The following is a 17,621-nucleotide window of genomic DNA, read 5'->3' as shown; positions in this document are numbered from 1 at the left end:
TCTACTCTCTGCTACCCCAGCACCCCAGCATCGCAACGTACCCTCCCACTGCTCTCAAACGAAGCCATCGTCCCCTTCCCCAGACCCACGTAGCTCCATATTACCCAGTGAGCTCGTGTCTTGCAATCTGATGATTGGAGCGCCTGCCAACCGAGGGGTAGCACCTTGGCTTCTTCTCGAAATCCGGAGAATTGCATGAAGCAAAAACAGCATAAGCAGTCTGAGTCTGGCCGAGACATCCCAAACTTGCAGCTGGGCTAGTATCCCCAGACCCCACACCTCGCTGGCTCCCTCTACTGAGCCCCAACGGTTGATTGGTGAGCTCCAGGCAGGGCTCAGAGACAACCATACTTGCTTGTATGGCGATCATTGCTTGTATCAGAGCTTCTCTCCGGCCTCCATGCAGTTGCCGATGCTTTCATCACGGAGCTGCAGGAATACAGGTGGAATTTCGCTGGGTATGATAAACATGCAAGCAGGGAATTACATATTAGCATAGCATATACCGAGGTGTTTCGCTTTATCAGGCCCGTATCGTCGTCTTTGATGCATGTAATTTTCGGAATTTTCGGCCCACTAAGATCGAAACTCCTGCCGGTCAAGGAACGGCTTGAACTTCTCTCGACATTGATGGACAAAGAAACGCGAAGAAAAAACAAGCTGACAAGCAGAGCGAACGATGCGACGGAGCGATGCTGTGACGACGGAAACAGGAAGATGACAATGAGATATGCCCCATCAAGCATCCAGAAAATTTTGAGGTAGAGACAAACGGAGATCTTTCCACTCGAGCCCACGCATCCAGGATTTCCTCGAAGTCATTCCGCTGATCCGATCGCCTGGCTTCAATGAAAGTTCCAGCTTCGGGTGTCAACCACAGCCACAAACCTTGTGTTCCGAGTTCTTTTACACTGATCTATCTTCTCGTATTCCGTCTCGACAAAGGCCTGGCAATAGCAATGTCCTCAGTAGCCTATTGATGCCGCGCCATATATCCTTGCAGCTTCCACAGCCTGGACTGCATCTCCACTGTAGCATTTTTGTGTTTCAAAACGAGAAGTTCGCTCTTTGGAGCGAGTGCTCTCAGCTCAGCCAGTTTCTCCGTTTCAAGAAAAGTCTTCAAGTTGAAGACCGGTACCTTGCGCTTCTTCTTTCCCAAACCTGGGCCATCTTCGTCGTAAGTCTGGGTCCCGACATCAAGCGTCGCAAACTCAGGCGGCCCTTCCGCCTCCTCGTCTCCTGCCTTGCCCAGCCAGAGGACAGCCGCAATTTGCGGCTTTTTCAACGCATCATCCCAATCCGTGCACCCTACCAGATAGCCTCTCTTCAATCCCCAGAGATGTTTAAGCGCTGACACCATGCGCCGACCCATCAACTCAAAAACGAAATCCCCCATGTCTGGTCTCCATTTCGAGGTGGCATACGCTCGCACGGCGCTTTTGAATTCTCGCATCCGCGGGGGGACAAAAGTCTGCTGGCTATATGCCCTTTGATCCTTGGTGTTGCGCTTATAACCTGCCATATCTTGCATAGCATCTATAGTGACTTTGCTGTTGAGCGTGTACACCTTGAATCCTATCCTGTGATGTTGCGGGTAGTCGTTCCCGATGTCCATCCCCGATTCGTCTTCCGTGTCTACACTCGGAGGGTCCTTTCGGGGCTGGTGTTTATCTGATAGACTAGCTGGCACATACCACGGCTTTTCCGTCAGGGGATCTAGCATTACCATGAAGTCTTGCAGGAAATAAGCAGGTAGCTTGACGTTGGTGAGTAGGCACCTTCGGATAGGTGTTGCTAGGGCTAGAGCGTAGGGGTTCTTTGCAAGCTGTCGCTGGAAATCGGTAGGCTCTTTGCTGGGTCGTGGTTTGCGAAGTTTGTGTTTCTCTCTGGCTTTGAGAAATGCAGGATTCATAAGAGGAGGGACTGGAAGGGGACGACGCTTGAAAGTTGGTTCTAAGTCCTGATCCTCTTCAATTTTGGGATCAGATGGGGGTTTGACTGTTGAAGCTTCCAAAGTAACAGGAGAATCATTTGAAACAGACCCGTTTTCAACTGAAGGAGTGCTCGAGGCTTCCGAATTCCACCTTCTACTACTTGGACCGCGACCAACTGGCACTGCAGTGTTACGGTATGCTGCTAGGGGCGTAGCTGAATTATAGTTCGCCGAAGTATGCGAGAGCCATGGTTCACTCTTCTTCAATGGTGTCTCGAGAAATCCCCTATGCTGAATACTGGAATTGAGCTGTGGAAGCTCCCATCTTGTTCGAAGCTCTCGAGGCTTATGTGATGCGTGCAATGAAGAAATTCGAGTCGCTGTCGCAGAGCACTTTCCAGTGATGCTACCGGAGAAGAGGGCGCATCTCTTCATGCCACATTCTTTGTTGTTGATTGTTTAGGATGATGTTGTACTTTAGCCAGGTGGAAAATAAGTACCTACTTATAGGAGGAGAAGAATTGGCGCGGATCTCTTCCGCATCGCGTCTGCCAAACCCTAACTCTATGCGACCAGTTCCAGTTCACCCAAATTCAACCATGAACATGTTCACAACAAGAATACTCCGAGCGCCTGCTCGCTATGTCTTCCGCTCGAGTCTGCGCAGTTTCGCCTCAATTCCCTGCCGGATGGAACCTCATAAAGCCTGGACCCCGATGCCGTTGATCACAGAGACAATCGTGAGTCTCACACATTATCCCATATCTCCTATGCACATACTGACTGTATAGGGAGGTGGTTATCGGCAATCAGATATCTTCTCCAAACTCCTTCAAGAACGGATAGTCTGCCTGAACGGTCAGGTAGACGAAGTCATGTCCGCAGCCGTTGTAGCCCAACTCCTGTACCTCGAATCCGACGCGCCAGAAAAAGCCATTACTATCTACATCAATTCTCCAGGCGGCTCAGTCACAGCCGGTCTCGCGATATATGACACGATGAACTATATTCGATCTCCCGTATCGACGGTCTGCGTGGGCCAAGCTGCTTCGATGGGTAGTTTGTTGCTGTGTGGCGGGGAAAAGGGGAAGCGGTTCTGTTTGCCTCATAGCAGTATTATGGTCCATCAGCCAAGTGGAGGGTATATTGGGCAAGCGAGTGATATCGCGATTCATGCACAGGAGATATTGAGGGTACGGAGAAAGCTGAATGAGATCTTCCAGAAGCATTTGACTAAGGAGCATACACTGGACGATATCGAACTGTTGATGGAGCGAGATCGGTTTTTAAGTGCGGAAGAGGCTTTGGAGATGGGGATTGTGGATGAGATTCTGCAGAGGAGGACTGAGGCAGAAGAGAGGAAGCTACAGGATGAGCGGAACACCTAGATTAATGAGTCATCAAGAACATGTCGAGAGCATTTTTATCGTGTCATTTGTTGAAAGATATCGGTCGTTGTTCCACCCAGAAGCATTCCCAATCCCAACGCCATTGAGACCATTTCACAACTTTGATTTACTCTCCCCATTTACAGCCCTTGCCAGGATCCAGTTGGCAACATCATTTGCGAACACCGATCTGTTCTCAGGCAAGTCTGCGTGCAACTGATGGGACCATCCCTCATACGTCTTGAACTCCTTATCCTCAAGCTGGGTCTGTCTTTCGAACCACTTCTTGCTCTCATCATAGCTGGTTCCCTTGTCCTCGGTGCCATGTCCAAGCCAAACAGCCTTCACACAGGGGTTCAACTTGACTTTGCCCTGGTTCAACTGCGAAGTCCTGTCCAGCATACCAGCCAGTCCTTCCAGAGTCCCATTGCCATGCAACAGCTTATCTTCAAGAAGAGACTTCACAACCTCTGGATCTCTAGTCAAATTTTCAGCAGGGAGGGCTGAAGCTCTTTTCATGTGTGGGAGCAGCTTCCCAGCCACTCTTCCAACGAACACTGTCAGTCCTGGAGGTTCATGACCCTTCGGAAACCCAATGAAGGGGCTCTCTAACACCCATCCTCGAACATCCTTGGCGAGATCCGCATACAGAGGGTCGGAAGCCAACATCACTGCCTCGCCTCCACCCATCGAATGCCCCATGACAAACAGTGGTACTGGCGAAGGGAGTTGTGTCTTGATGAATGATACAATGTCTGCAATGACTTGAGTGGTAGGGCCTGTGAGACCTTGCTGAAAAGGAGTCTTCACAGAGCGTCCCCAGCCTCGCTGATCAAAGGCGTGGGTCTCGATTCCTCGAGAAGCTAGGGTAGGGAATAGCTCATAGTAGCGGTTGCAATGATCATTGAAGCCGTGGATGAAGATGAGCTTGGCTACAGCATCTCCGTCAGGCTTTCAGGTCAGTTGAAGTTGTCTTGGAGCTGCGTCAAAACTTACCTTCCAGGACTTTGTGTAGAGAGAGACATCACCAAGATCGTGGGTTCCTTCGATTTCTGTAGGCATTTTGACTAGCTATAGATGAGGACTAATGGAGTTCCAGCTCAAGTTCCGTAGAGGAGAAGGATAGCAGTTCAGAACGGACGCACTGTGGATTCCGGTCCTGGAGATCTGGAGGTTAGTCTGAAGTATGTTGAGTGGGGTAGTGATCCCAGCAGGGGGCTCCCTGTTGAGGCTGCCGGCGCTTGCTCATGCATCTGATCTGAATCTTGTTGTTCTTAAGAGGGCCCTGCACTTGAACCATCTCCAGCATCCAGATGTTTAGTCCTCCCCCACGGCTTTCCCTGGGTTTACTCCGGGCTATTGACAGACCAAATGCAAATGCATTATCCTACTGTTCATGTAGGACGCGACTGTATTCCATGAAAGTTGTGAGAGGTACTGCTACTTAGTATTTTTTTGTCCTGTCTGCCAAGTGCTTTACAACACCAGCTAGCTAACTGTGTCTAGAACATGATATTGTCCTCTTGAAGCATCGAAACAATCCGAGTGCGCCAATTGTCACTGGCAAGCTTCGTCCAGGTCGGAAAACCCAAATCTCCTCGACCAAATGGAAGGATTCTGTTGAACATGACAACATCATTGGAAGAGAATTGCGAGAGGTAGTCGTGTCGAAGAAAGGCGTTGCATATCGGGTACTCGAACCAACTCTTGCCGAATATACAGACTCTACTCCGCGACTTGTCACACCTGTAAGGTACTCTCCCCTTCTTATTTGCGGATTCTAACCGCCTGATAGTAGATTTACTCTCAAGATGCCAGTCTTATCGTCTCCCTCCTGGACCTTCACCCACCGTCGCCTCGACCACATTCCGCGAACGATGATAGATTGGAGATATTCGAAGCTGGGACGGGCCATGGGGCTTTGACTCTGCACCTTGCAAGAGCAATTCATGCTGGGAATACTCCCAGTCCTGATATACCCGCAGCTACTCCTATACTCGAGGACGGCAACAATCCTGATAAGGACGCTTTGGATGCTTTTGACCTGTGGAAAATTTCTCGAAGAGCAGTTATTCATACCCTGGACACCAATATTGCTCATTCGCAACACGCCAAGCAGGTAGTCAGAAACTTCCGAAAGGGCATCTACTTCCCACACATCGACTTCCACACAGGCACCATCGAAGATTACCTCTCCACAAGACTGGAGGAAACTACAGATAAGCCATTCTTAGACCACGCAATTCTTGATCTTCCTTTAACCCACGACTATTTCGAAATCGTAAGCAAGGCTATAAAGCCTAACGGAACCTTGCTCGCATTTTGTCCAAGCATCACACAGATTAATGCTTGTGCATTGCGCTCAAAGCAGCTTAACTTGCCACTCTTCCTGGAAAAGGTTCTTGAAATCGGTGGAGGAATAGGGACCGGAGGAAGAGAATGGGACGTGAGATTCGTCAAGCCAAGGTCTCAACCAAAATACGACATGAATGAAGCACAAGCTGTGCCTGAGAATACGATGGAAGGTGTGGTTGTCGATATGGGCTTAACTGAGCCTACTGGCGGTGGAGAAGATGTGGTATGCAGACCGAAGGTTGGATTGAGAGTTGCAGGTGGAGGTTTTGTAGGTGTATGGCGGCGAATTGCTTCAATTTCGGAGCCAACGATTGTATGATGGAGTGTCAACATGTCTTGTATTACTGTAAACACAGCCACTCTCTCCGCCTTCTTCAATTCAAACACTCGCTTCCCAACCTCTTTGCTATGGTCAAGTGAGTTGATCACGAGATCATGCCATCCATGACAGTGAGCTCATGACAGGGGTCATTTTAGCCTCCAACAGAATCTGGGGATGTGGGCCCCAAAATTTGGCCACGACCGGAACACACGCGTCACTCCTTTCTTCCACTGCCGCTGCAAACGTTCAAACTTGCGGTCAATAATGCCGTGATAGTCGCGATGCCCGTTTAATCGGCTCTACGAATGAAAAGCTCATGCCCTTGGACACCATCTAAATTATCGATTGTGGCGGCAGTCAGCTTAGCAGTTCCTGCAAGATGACGAGAAGGATTGTACGCAAAGACTGCCGACGTCCTGTCCAGTGTGTTATCAAGACAAATTCTAACCTTGCATAGGTGCGCACGGTATGCCAGCTGGGTATTGTGGCCTTCATGGCCATCCTAGCCATATTTTTTCTTGATAACCAGTTCCGAGTCCTGCCCTCCGCCATCCACAACGCTCTGCCAGCACACCACCCTGGCCTCATCATTACAGATATCACTGTAACCTCCTGCTCGCGCATCAATGTCTTCACATCCTGCAAGCTTGACCCGAATATTTGGCATCGGATAGAGAAGGATTTGTACTTGGGTAAGGGATGGGTCAGCAGCGCATTCGTGCATATTCAGCGCAAGAAGGAGGAGGAGCTGTTGCCCGAAGACCAAGTGATCGTGGATGTTACGGTGGGGAGATTGGATCCTAGTGCAGGTATCAAAGGGGAGGGAGACGCGAGATGGGAGGCCAGGCCAGCTGGAATTTGGCTGAAACGATCCGCAGACCGACATGCTAGCGATTCTCACCAAGCAGTCACGGCGGTGGATGTGTTGTTCGGGGCCGATGCTGTAGACCCGAGAGAGGGGTGGCAGATGGTTGGGACGCCTATGCTTCTGGATACCAGCGGCGAGGGCCACGAGGCGAGGTTGAGCGTAAGAAGAGGCAAGCAGGCCGTTCACCCGAGACCAGTGCCAAGAATTGGGGAGAATGGGAAGTTCAAGATTATGCAGGTCGCAGATCTTCACCTGAGCACTGGAACCGGACACTGCAGGGACGAAATGCCTGTTGGCCATAATGGGGGCAAATGTGAAGCTGATCCCAGGACTTTGGAATTTGTGGGGAGACTTCTGGATGAAGAGAAGCCGGATTTGGTGGTGTTGAGCGGTGACCAAATCAACGGAGACACGGCCCCAGATGCTCAAAGCGTAAGTGGCTTTGATTTCATCTCAACTTAGACGTTACGGGCATTCAGCCGCAGTACTAATTATGTTCTAGGCAATCTTCAAATACGCTGAGCTTTTTATCAAACGCAAGATCCCGTATGCTACGATTTTCGGTAACCATGATGATGAGGGCTCCACATCCCTTCCTCGAGCTGGGCAAATGTCTCTGATAGAGTCTCTCCCATACTCGCTTTCAATGGCAGGTCCCGAGGACATCGACGGCGTAGGCAACTACTACATCGAAGTCCTGGCACAAGGAGGGTCTAAGCACTCAGCTCTTACAGTCTACCTATTAGACACACATGCCTACTCTCCCGACGAGCGTAACTTCAAGGGATACGATTGGCTGAAGAAGAACCAGATTGATTGGTTCAAAGCTACTGCCCAAGGGTTGAAAAAGCAGCATGCGGGTTATACTCATATCCACATGAACTTGGCCTTCATTCATATCCCGTTGCCCGAGTACCGGGATGATACTCTACCCCGAGTGGGAGCATGGAGAGAAGGCGTCACAGCTCCGGGTTTCAACTCTGGTTTTAGAGATGCCTTGGTCGATGAAGGTGTCGTAATGGTATCATGTGGCCATGATCACGCCAACGAGTACTGCTCTTTAACAAGCAACGACTCCAAGCCTCGAATGTGGATGTGCTACGCAGGAGGCGCCGGGTTCGGAGGCTACGGGGGCTACGGTGGCTATCACCGTCGTGTCCGATTCTTCGATGTCGATATGAACGAGGCTCGGATCCGTACTTGGAAGCGTGTCGAATATGGAGACACGGAGAAGAGGATTGACGAGCAAATTATCGTGGAAGGAGGCCATGCGAGAGCACTTGATGCGCCACAGTGATAGTTGATATTTGAAGCGAGATGACTATGTTTGAGTAGGAGGGTGCGCCGGCAATTTTCAAACGGGCTAAAGGGAAGCACATGGATGGCGTTAGGAGCGGGAGCGGCCTTGGGTATAGGTATGACGGGACGGCCTGATTCTTTTGATATCTTCAAGTTGATATCGCGATGGACGCTTTTAGTAAATAGCAATAAACGATACCACTTTTCTCCTCTAGGTAGGTCGAAGGTCAAAGGGACTTTTAGAATATGCGTATTGGTTAGCATGGCCAATTCACTTATAGCTATGTTATCCCTTGTCGCTCTTAATTAATAATTCACTACCAACGATTCTATGTATGGCCGTTCATGAAGATCTTTTGACAAACTTTCTTAGACGGGCTGTAGAGCTCGATACAAACCTAAAGAATATCACCACCTTTAGACGAGTTGCAGATTCATTACGGAGATCATTCAACTTCAGCGACGAAAGGCGGAGGCGAAGTGTACTGACACTTGAAAAACAGAATGTATCAAGATCTACGGTCTATCATCAGTTGATAAGTGTTTGATCATAGTAACATTACCTTAAAGGCAGGTAGGGGGTCATTTGAGCGGTCCTCTGACCCTCTTTATAAAAGACGATTATTGGACCGTTTAAAATCAGTACTAGTTACAAATCAAGAATAGTTCACCTTTTTGATCGTCCCCGAGCTTGGGACCGTCCCACGGCCGTCCTATGGCCGTCCCCGTCTATATTTTTAAAATAGGCTTACTAATAAGCTCATTTAAAAAAATTGAAATAGTTCGATAATTATTTTAAAGAAAATATAATTATAAATAAAAATCGTTTTTTAAATAAAATCGTTTTAAGAATAATTTAATAAATTCGATGCTAACATATTTCTCGGTATCGCTGCCACGACTTATATATCAACGCTTTAAATGTTTTATAATCGGAATCGATCGATTCAGTAAAAGTTCACCCGCGCATGTGCGCCCTAGACGCCTGTAGAGGTGGTGGTATGATAAGAAGGTGGTATACCTATAGGTAATAAAGGGTAGACTGCTAAGTAATTGAAAAAAAAAAAATTATTTGCTTATTAATCAACGTTTTCCGGGACGGTTTCAAGTTCGGGGACGGCCTTGGGACGGCCATAGAACGGCCACAAGACGGTCTTAAAACGATCTTTTCGTAAAAAGACCGACTTTTATAAACGACTATTTAATCGATTAAAACAATCTTATTTTAGTAATAATCTTTTAACGAAAAGACGAGCTCTTATAAAAAACGATTTAATCGATTAAAACAGTTTTATTTTAGCTACGATTTAAATAATTTAAATCGTTTGTTTTCAGATTCTACTCAATTTTAAGTATCGGCCTAGGGTGATCCACTAGCTATGCAAACCTCTTGGAATCGTCTCTTAAAGAGACCGTCATCGGATTGTTAGCTGACGGTTTAAATAACCCCCTATCTGCCTTTAAGGTATAGTCGCAATGTAAAGTTGAAGTGCGAATTGATTAGAAACTGGCGAGACGATGTTGGTGATTCATTTGGTCGTTATTGCTTATTTTCGACCAGGTAATCCGTAACCGAGACTTTAAAATATGGGACTAGCGTCGGCGGGGTTTTTCCGATTAGGCGGGGTATGGTCGAGCTTCTCTGCACAAGTAGCTCCAAAGCGAATCTTCCTACTGCAGACTGTTTGAGTCTGATCACCACCTCTGCCTTAGGTGGAAGACAGCAAATATGGCAGAAGCTCAAGCCCCAGTCGTCGATGACCCAGACGTCCCTAAGGGCCGAAAGACTTTCGTACCCATTGGTAATCCCCAGCTCCATCGCATTCCCAAAAGCTTATACTAATTCAAATGTGCAGAGAACAACCCCGAAGTAATGTCCGCCCTGGCTCATAAACTTGGCCTCTCAAATGCCCTCTCCTTCCACGACGTCTTCAGCATCGAAGACCCCGATCTCCTCGCCTTCGTCCCCCGCCCTGCAAACGCCCTCCTCCTCGTCTTCCCAGTCAGCAGATCATACGAAACCTTTCGCGTACAAGAAGACAGCGACAAGGCTGAGTACGAGGGGAAAGGTACTGGAGAGCCAGTCATTTGGTACAAGCAGACGATCAGGAATGCGTGTGGGTTGATTGGGATCTTGCATGCTGTCAGTAATGGCAGCGCGAGGGTATTCATCGGTAAGATGGCCTGCTAGCAGGCTCTGATAACTACTAATAGTATAACAGAAGGGGGTTCTGATCTAGAGAAGCTGATCAATGATGCTATACCGTTGAACCCTGTCGAGCGAGCGGATCTGCTATACAACTCCCAGGCTTTGGAGAACGCCCACCAGAGAGCTGCGAGCCAAGGACAAAGCCATGCACCGGATGCTGAGGAAAATGTTGAATTGCACTACGTGTGCTTTGTCAAGGATGAGAACAATCACTTATGGGAAATGGACGGACGAAGAAAGGGACCTTTAGATAGAGGAGTTCTGAGCCCAGAAGAAGATGTTCTGTGTGAGAAAGCTTTGGACTTGGGGGTCCGGAAGTTCTTGAACAGAGAAGCAGAGGTCGGCGAGGGAGAGATGAGGTTCAGTCTGGTAACTTTAGCTCCCAGCCTGGATTGAGGAACGATAGACTTTGCATGGTTTGGCGTTTGGTGTATAGATATCCGCTAGGTGTGAGGACTTCTGCCAGTTGATTGTTGCATTATGAGGGTAGCCTGAGAAACGACGAGCTAGCAGCAAATTCTCATGGCGTTCCAGTATCTCAGGTCTGGCATCAAAATTCGCTGATGGACCTGACGATATCGGCTCAATGAATTCGAATGCATCTTGTGACTTTGAAAGCTCAGTGAAGGTATGGAGGGGTAAGGCTGAACGAGGCTGAACCCCATTAAATTAGCGCCAAATCGATTTCGTCATCAAAACAACCTTACTGGACTTTCCAGAGTCTCTCTCCCTCCAATTCACCAATGCGTCAAACGCTCAATCGTCTGTATAACCCAAGCCTCCTCAAAATGGCTCTCAACCCACCTCAGAACACTTCCAAGCTAATCTGTAAAACTGCAACCTCGCCCCCTCCATCCTTGACTCACATTCCTAACACATTCCAGTTGCACCCGCCAACGACAAAACCAATTCCCAAGCCGACCAATACACCAAAGGCGCCCTTGAAAGATCCGACCTAGATCCTAACTCCCCTTTCACACAATTTCACAGCTGGTTCACACACGCGCAGTCCAATGGGGTGCATCAGCCCGAAACCGTATGCTTGTCTACAGCCCTCCTACCATCTGGCAGAGTTAGTTCGCGGATGGTATATTTAAAAGAACTGGATACGACCGGCTTCGTAATATACTCCAATTTCGGGACGTCGAAGAAAGCGAAGGATCTAGAGGGCAATAAATGGGCCAGTCTGACTTTTTGGTGGAGAGAGCTGGAGAGGCAGGTTAGGGTTGAAGGACAGGTGGAGAGGTTGACGAGTGAAGAAAGCCAGAAGTATTACGATACGCGGATTCGCGGGTCGAAACTGGGTGCGTGGGCTAGTCGGCAGAGCCAAGTGCTTGAGAGCAGAGAGCAGTTGGAGGGGTGGGTGAAGGAGATCGAGGAGAAGTTCGAGGGGGTGGAGAAGATTCCCGTGCCGGAATTCTGGGGTGGGCTGAGGATCAAGCCGGAGATGGTGGAGTTCTGGCAAGGAAGAGAGAGCAGGTTGCATGATCGGTTCCAATACACCAAGGTGGAGGAAGGCGGTTGGAAGATTGAGAGGCTGAGCCCGTAAGAAGGGAGCGAGGGAGTTGTGTTTGTACGCATCGAGATACCAATAAACTTCGCTCTTTAGACCATTCTTCCGGCTTGATGTGCTGGCGACGCGCTCTAAGGGGTGTTTTGTTGTTCCAGGGAAGCGCTGAGAGCTCGTCCTTTTGCATTGCCCTGTGAACAGGCTCGCCTCGACTGTGTACTTGTGTCAGGCAGCAAGTGGCTGTTAAATGACTTTCAAAGTCAGGCGAAGCTCGCTATAAATTATTGCGCAAGTGGTTAGATAGTTACAAAACCAAGCTTTGATTCGCAGCTTTCCTTCAGGCAATCAAAACGATTTTGAAACCTCTCCGATCAACACATCGATCGCTTAACCAATAGGGGGCGTGATCACGTGTCGTATATAGGTTGAAAGCCAGCTCCGAGATACTTTTGGGTAGCGGAGGATACCTATCTCTCTCTCTCTCGCTTAACTTAATTCATAGCTGGGTATATTCTACGCTTAATGTTCCATCTGTTCTTCCAATGAAGCTGGACCCAGTCAATCCGTGGCTTTCAGCCCCTTCGGCTAACAAACAGCTCAACCGGACCCCATCTGAACTCTGTTTACTTCCTCTCGACAACAACACCCATGTTTATGTCAAGGAAGCCCCCGACTCGTTCCAACCTCCGTCTTGTCTACGGGACTCTCGTCCGGAGAATGGCAACAGTCAAAGCTGCTATTCCCCATATCGAGCGCACTGCTGCCGAACCTCGGCATAATGTACGTAAGCTCTCTTGATCCAGCTTCCACGGCATCAACACCTCGCTGACCGAAACAGAGGTTGCATCGCATAGTCCTGTCGCAGATCACCCAGGTCAACTCAACGATCCGTCTCCTGCGACTCAGTCCAGTTGATAAAGAGCCTATCAGGGTCTGTCCTCCCCTCCTCCGTGTTGACGCCAGGATGGCGTTACTTCCTCCTCTACTTTGCCCCCCCCCCCCCCCCCCCCCCCAAAGAAAAAAATATATGAAAATACTTCAAGACCAATGTCACTTGATTTGACATGGAAAGAAAACAGTTTCAACCCGGCCAATGGGTCGACCTGCACATCCCCACCATCTATTCCCCTGGCGGCTTCACGTTGACATGCACCCCGTCAACACCCCACCTCGAACTCGCGGTCCAGAAACCGCAGGCGTCGGCCCACGACAAGCCAGCATTCCCCGCGTCGTGGCTCTGGCAGCCCGCGTGCCGAATCATCAACTCGGAACTCGCCGTCCGCGTCGGAGGCGGCTTCGTCTGGCCGCCTGCGAACGTGCCCGAGGCAGGGATCCGGAGGGTCGTGTTCGTGGCCGGTGGCGTGGGCATCAACCCGCTGATCAGCATGCTCGGCTCCATCGCCGAGGCGGAGGAGCACAGCCGGGGCGGAGCCGGCGGACGGGGCTTCGACGTTCGATTTCTGTATTCCGTTCGGGCACTGCAGGGGGCGGGGGGGGCGAGCGAGGAGATCCTGTTCTTGGATAGGCTGAGGCGGTTGCTTGCGAGGCTCGGTGGCGAGGGAGAGTTGAGGCTGTTTGTGACGGGCGCAGGCGCAGGCGAGGCGGCGGCGGCGGCGGCGGCGGCTGCAGAAGAGGCTCAGGGTTTCACGGTCGAGCAGAGGAGGATCCGAAAGAGTGATTTGGAGGATGCGTTGGGTAGTAGCGCAAGCGAGAGGGCTGGGACGGTATGCTACGTCTGCGGCGTGCCTCGGATGACAGACGAGTTTGTCCATCTCGCTACCCGAGTGGAAGGAATGGACGAGAGCAGGGTCCTGAGCGAGAAGTGGTGGTAAAAAGAAGTACAGTACACGCTACTGTACCATAGGCAATACAAACAAGCGCAACACAACGATACAGTACCAGCAACACTCGTGGTGACTCTTTTTTTTTAAAAAAAAAAAGGAAAAAAAAAACCTTATTGGATAGAAATGATGAAGTTACCCCCTTTCTCTTCTTCCTGTCTATCTCCTGCTTGGTCCCACCGAGATTTCAACGCACTAGATAGGGTCCTCCTTCGTTCTACTGCGGAAAGAGGCGAGGAGGCCTTGTTTATAGAAAGGTAAAAAGCAAAAAGCAGAAAGCAAAAAGCAAGCATACTCACTCACTCCCCTTCCCGGCCCCTGGGAGAGGAGATTTAGATCTCAAGTGAGATCGGGGGAATTCTTTTTTTTTAAAAAAAAAAATTGTGAAAGCTAGCTACGTCGCGCTCACTGTAGGCCTTCGCCTTCATGAGAATGAGTTGAGTTGAGTTGAGCGAGTGCATGTACGAAAAGAAAGGACGGTGAGTATTGATTGATTGTCTGATGGCGGGGTATGCTTGGATTATGGGATATTGAATATTGAATAATTTGGTATTTGGTATTTGATTCGAGCTATTTTAACCGTCCTTTTTTTCCCGCTCTTCTTTCTTTCTGCCTCTGAAATGCCCTGTATACAGCGAGCGCTCATTATTAACTCGAATATGTGAGTAGACAGCAGCAGCAGCAGCAGCAGCACGTCAAGACCATATCGGGATCTCGAAAGCCGAACCAACGCCAGACACCTACGCAAAGCGATTGATCCAGCAGAAACATCCAAATCCAAATCCAAATCCAAATCCAAATCCAAATCCAACCCCCCCTTCCTATCCCCCCATTCGAAAAAAGAAAAGAAAAAGAAAAACACACAATTAGTACTAGGCAAGCCCATCCATCTTTCTCTTCCTCAACGGCACCGGCTCCCCAGACCGACTCCGAGAGCCCAACCCCAAGGCATCCAGGTCCGCGCCCCGATCAACGCCATAATCCAGCACCTCCCTCCTCTCGATCCCAGCCGGGCCCGACCAGCTATCCCGCCTCAGCGAGTTCCCGCCCTTGCCCGGCGCCCTCCCGAAAACATCGTTCCTCCCCCCCACCCCTCCTCGTTGCGTAAAGCTGTTGCTCCGCGCGTACGCCGACGCCGACGACATCTGCCCGAAGCTCTCATCTCGTCCGTGTCCCTGCGTAAAGCTGCGACTGCGGGCACGGCTCTGAGAGAAGTGGGAGAAGCTGTTACTCCGGTCCTGAGCAGCTGCAAAGCTGTCTCGTCGAGCAGGATGGATGTGCCCGTTCGGCACCGGTCCAAAGCCAGTCCGCACTCCCGTCGCCGGCCTCCCCGTCCCCGTCCCCGGCCTCCCTGTCGCTGGCCTCCTCAGCTCCGGGAGGGCCTTGATAGCTCTCGTCTCCTCGTCATCCGCCACCCGCCTCCCTGGCTTCGCAACAGGGCCGAGCCGCTTCCCGCCTCGCGTGTACCAACAGCTAAGCGGCAGGAGCACGAAGGCGAAGAAGGCAACCTCTTTCACCTTCTTCCCCTTGCCTCTCTTCTTGTCTTCGTCTGGGCTCTTCAGGCTCTTCAGGTCCTCGTAGCGTGTGGACTTGATGGAGTGCCCGGGATTGGAGGAGGGCGAGGAGGATGTGCTGGAGGTGGAAGCTTCGTAGCCGGGTGAGACCTCGGCCGGCTTGGGCACTGTAAGGACTGGCGGGGGGACTGCTGGCGCGGCTGCTGGCGTGACGACTTTAGGCGGCTCGGTGGGCTCAGTGGGTCCAGTGGATGCGGCAGGCACGGGCGAGACCCATTTCCCTTCCGTGTCGAGGTGGAGGGGGCGAGGAGCGACGTCTGAAGGAGACGACTCGGTGGCCGTGGTTGTGAGTGTAGCGGGAGGCACCGTCACTGCCGCCATCTCGAGCTTCAGTGACTCCTCTTTTCGCGGGAAGGAGAAGTTGATGAACTGAGGGTGCTGGGCTTCGATATGTCTTAATTGCATGTAGGCGTGTGTATCTCGTCGGTCAACCTGCTCCAATGCTTTTGCTCTAGCTGTTTAGTACGGAATCTCTGGGTCCAGTGGTGCTCAGTCCTTCTTCTCAAACGCCCAACATCCGATATCGAAAAGATGCGTTACTTCGGCCCAGCGAGCGCACGACGCAATGTATACTTATACCGACAGGCGACTCTCACCGACCTCGTACCCTTAAACAGCAGTGCAACGTCCATCCCATCTCTAGCCACTTCTTCATGTCCAAAACTAGGACATCCCCTCCACTTGGATTTCAACCCTCCACTGTTGTCGAATCATGAAACTCGTTCATGACATCACTTCATCCCTTCTCAGAAAAGCCACAGTATATATCCGTCCTTCGTCCGCCTCGCGATTCGACGCTTTGTGTACGTGCTTTTCAGGTCCGAGGAGTCGATCGTGACACACCTCTTGCGCATCGCCAGGAAGACACGGCATCGGGTTAATGTGCGCACAGGGAACATCTCAATGTATAAATAGGAAGGGATACCTGCTGCTCTGTCGATGGTCCGAGGAGGAGGACTCGCCCACCCATCGGGTCTCGGACTCGGGGACTCCCCAGCCAGCACTCGTTCCTGCAGCATAGCAATACGCTGGATGGAGGATGGAGAGGGCAGTCTGACAAGATACTTAGGATGGCAAGTCATCGGATCTCGGGTCGGCCTCTTCATCAACCGGATGAGAAAACGTCTCCCCCTAAGCTCCCTTCCTGCCTCGGCCATTCTCAAATCAAGAATGAGAAAACGAAGGACGATACGAAGTCCTCGATCTCGACATCGAGATCCGTACTCTATCATGGCCACTGGAGCTCCAAACCCCAGTCCATGTACTCCGTAATCAAAATCCACTGGATCCGATCACGGGATATGATTTTCCCTCCCAAATTTCCGTATCGACGTGCACTGCAGCAACTATGGGAGAGGCATCCCCATCAATAACACCGCCTCTAACCCATCCTCATCTCATCACAGCCCCAAGCAGAACCTCCAAAAAAAGAAAAAAAGAAAAAAAGAGACGCAGTGAAATCAATCCAGCAAGCAGAGGACTCATCCCCCTCCACATCCACATCCACATCCACATATTTCCAAACAGCTCAGCAACAGCGCAAAATTAGCCCCCAACACATCCATCATACCTCATGTAGCAGCACTTGCAAGGCCCAAGGTAGCAGCAGAACGACCAACAGCCACGTAATGAGAAAGAAAAAAAATTTCTTTCGAAAAATGAATTAAATTTCACGCCCGCCTCCGCTCCGCCGTCACCTTTCCACCCGGAGGCCGGAGGGGCCTCCCGGTCTGAAACTCTTCAGCGACGTAAGGTGTGCAGGATCTCTTGGCATGGCTAACGAACGGTAAGTAGCGTCAGGACTTCTTTCCAAAATTCCAGCAGCAGCGCTGGCTGCCAGGATGATGGGCTATCTGGGGGGGGGGGTGGCGGGGGGTACGTATATGAATAGGGAAGTAGGTAAGTACTACGTACCTACCGTAGACATGCGTGCGCTTTGCCGACGAACAGGCACCTAGTTGATCCCCTTGATGACGCGTGTATTGACTTTTAAATTAGAGGAAGAGAGAGAGAGAGACAGAGAGAGAGTCAGTCAGTCAGGTGGGATAATAACCCCCAGAAGAAAAAGAAAGACGCCATAGAAAACCAGGAGATTTCTTTTTCGGGAAAGAGAAAAACTGGTTGTAGCGCATAGCGCTGTAGAGGAGTAGGGATACCGGTAGATACGTACGGAAAGAGGGCAACGAGAGAGAAAAAGAGAGAGCGCTGAACCTCTCGCCTCGGTACCTAGACTTCAACGAAGAGCACCTACTAACTACCTAGGTAACTACCGGTATACCTACCTACCCTAGGTAAGCTTACATAACCACCACCCAAGTCGTA

The 17,621-nt window shown here is 50.4% G+C and overlaps 9 protein-coding genes across 9 annotated transcripts; 6 read left to right on the top strand and 3 right to left on the bottom strand.

The window, feature by feature from the left end:
* Positions 1-973: 973 nt before the first annotated feature.
* Positions 974-2,368, bottom strand: L3040_001041 (uncharacterized protein; the record flags this gene model as incomplete). Its single annotated transcript, XM_007297290.1, has 1 exon — positions 974-2,368. The coding sequence occupies one exon, from the start codon at positions 2,366-2,368 to the stop codon at positions 974-976; it is 1,395 nt and encodes a 464-aa protein (XP_007297352.1).
* A 164-nt stretch (positions 2,369-2,532) lies between these two features.
* On the top strand, positions 2,533-3,321 carry L3040_001040 (uncharacterized protein; the record flags this gene model as incomplete). The annotated part of the gene is made up of 2 exons (XM_007297289.2): positions 2,533-2,673; positions 2,725-3,321. 2 exons carry the CDS (start codon positions 2,533-2,535, stop codon positions 3,319-3,321), a joined length of 738 nt encoding a protein of 245 aa, XP_007297351.2.
* A 114-nt stretch (positions 3,322-3,435) lies between these two features.
* L3040_001039 (uncharacterized protein) lies at positions 3,436-4,383 on the bottom strand (the record flags this gene model as incomplete). Its single annotated transcript, XM_007297288.1, has 2 exons — positions 3,436-4,272; positions 4,318-4,383. The coding sequence occupies 2 exons, from the start codon at positions 4,381-4,383 to the stop codon at positions 3,436-3,438; spliced, it is 903 nt and encodes a 300-aa protein (XP_007297350.1).
* A 356-nt stretch (positions 4,384-4,739) lies between these two features.
* On the top strand, positions 4,740-5,995 carry L3040_001038 (uncharacterized protein; the record flags this gene model as incomplete). The annotated part of the gene is made up of 5 exons (XM_066155409.1): positions 4,740-4,755; positions 4,828-4,979; positions 5,044-5,069; positions 5,117-5,172; positions 5,307-5,995. The coding sequence occupies 5 exons, from the start codon at positions 4,740-4,742 to the stop codon at positions 5,993-5,995; spliced, it is 939 nt and encodes a 312-aa protein (XP_066013426.1).
* A 382-nt stretch (positions 5,996-6,377) lies between these two features.
* Positions 6,378-8,163, top strand: L3040_001037 (uncharacterized protein; the record flags this gene model as incomplete). Its single annotated transcript, XM_066155408.1, has 3 exons — positions 6,378-6,392; positions 6,456-7,298; positions 7,369-8,163. 3 exons carry the CDS (start codon positions 6,378-6,380, stop codon positions 8,161-8,163), a joined length of 1,653 nt encoding a protein of 550 aa, XP_066013425.1.
* Positions 8,164-9,894: 1,731 nt separating this feature from the next.
* On the top strand, positions 9,895-10,770 carry L3040_001036 (uncharacterized protein; the record flags this gene model as incomplete). The annotated part of the gene is made up of 3 exons (XM_007297286.1): positions 9,895-9,967; positions 10,022-10,339; positions 10,388-10,770. The coding sequence occupies 3 exons, from the start codon at positions 9,895-9,897 to the stop codon at positions 10,768-10,770; spliced, it is 774 nt and encodes a 257-aa protein (XP_007297348.1).
* A 392-nt stretch (positions 10,771-11,162) lies between these two features.
* L3040_001035 (uncharacterized protein) lies at positions 11,163-11,923 on the top strand (the record flags this gene model as incomplete). Its single annotated transcript, XM_007297285.1, has 2 exons — positions 11,163-11,202; positions 11,259-11,923. The coding sequence occupies 2 exons, from the start codon at positions 11,163-11,165 to the stop codon at positions 11,921-11,923; spliced, it is 705 nt and encodes a 234-aa protein (XP_007297347.1).
* A 609-nt stretch (positions 11,924-12,532) lies between these two features.
* Positions 12,533-13,716, top strand: L3040_001034 (uncharacterized protein; the record flags this gene model as incomplete). The annotated part of the gene is made up of 3 exons (XM_007297284.1): positions 12,533-12,664; positions 12,723-12,815; positions 12,964-13,716. 3 exons carry the CDS (start codon positions 12,533-12,535, stop codon positions 13,714-13,716), a joined length of 978 nt encoding a protein of 325 aa, XP_007297346.1.
* An 881-nt stretch (positions 13,717-14,597) lies between these two features.
* Positions 14,598-15,704, bottom strand: L3040_001033 (uncharacterized protein; the record flags this gene model as incomplete). The annotated part of the gene is made up of 1 exon (XM_066155407.1): positions 14,598-15,704. One exon carries the CDS (start codon positions 15,702-15,704, stop codon positions 14,598-14,600), a length of 1,107 nt encoding a protein of 368 aa, XP_066013424.1.
* Positions 15,705-17,621: the final 1,917 nt, after the last annotated feature.

Source organism: Drepanopeziza brunnea (assembly GCF_022702325.1).
Source record: "Drepanopeziza brunnea f. sp. 'multigermtubi' strain 214-2 chromosome Unknown ctg1, whole genome shotgun sequence".
NCBI classification, from domain to species: Eukaryota; Fungi; Ascomycota; class Leotiomycetes; order Helotiales; family Drepanopezizaceae; genus Drepanopeziza; species Drepanopeziza brunnea.
This window is presented reverse-complemented; position numbering and strand designations above follow the sequence as displayed.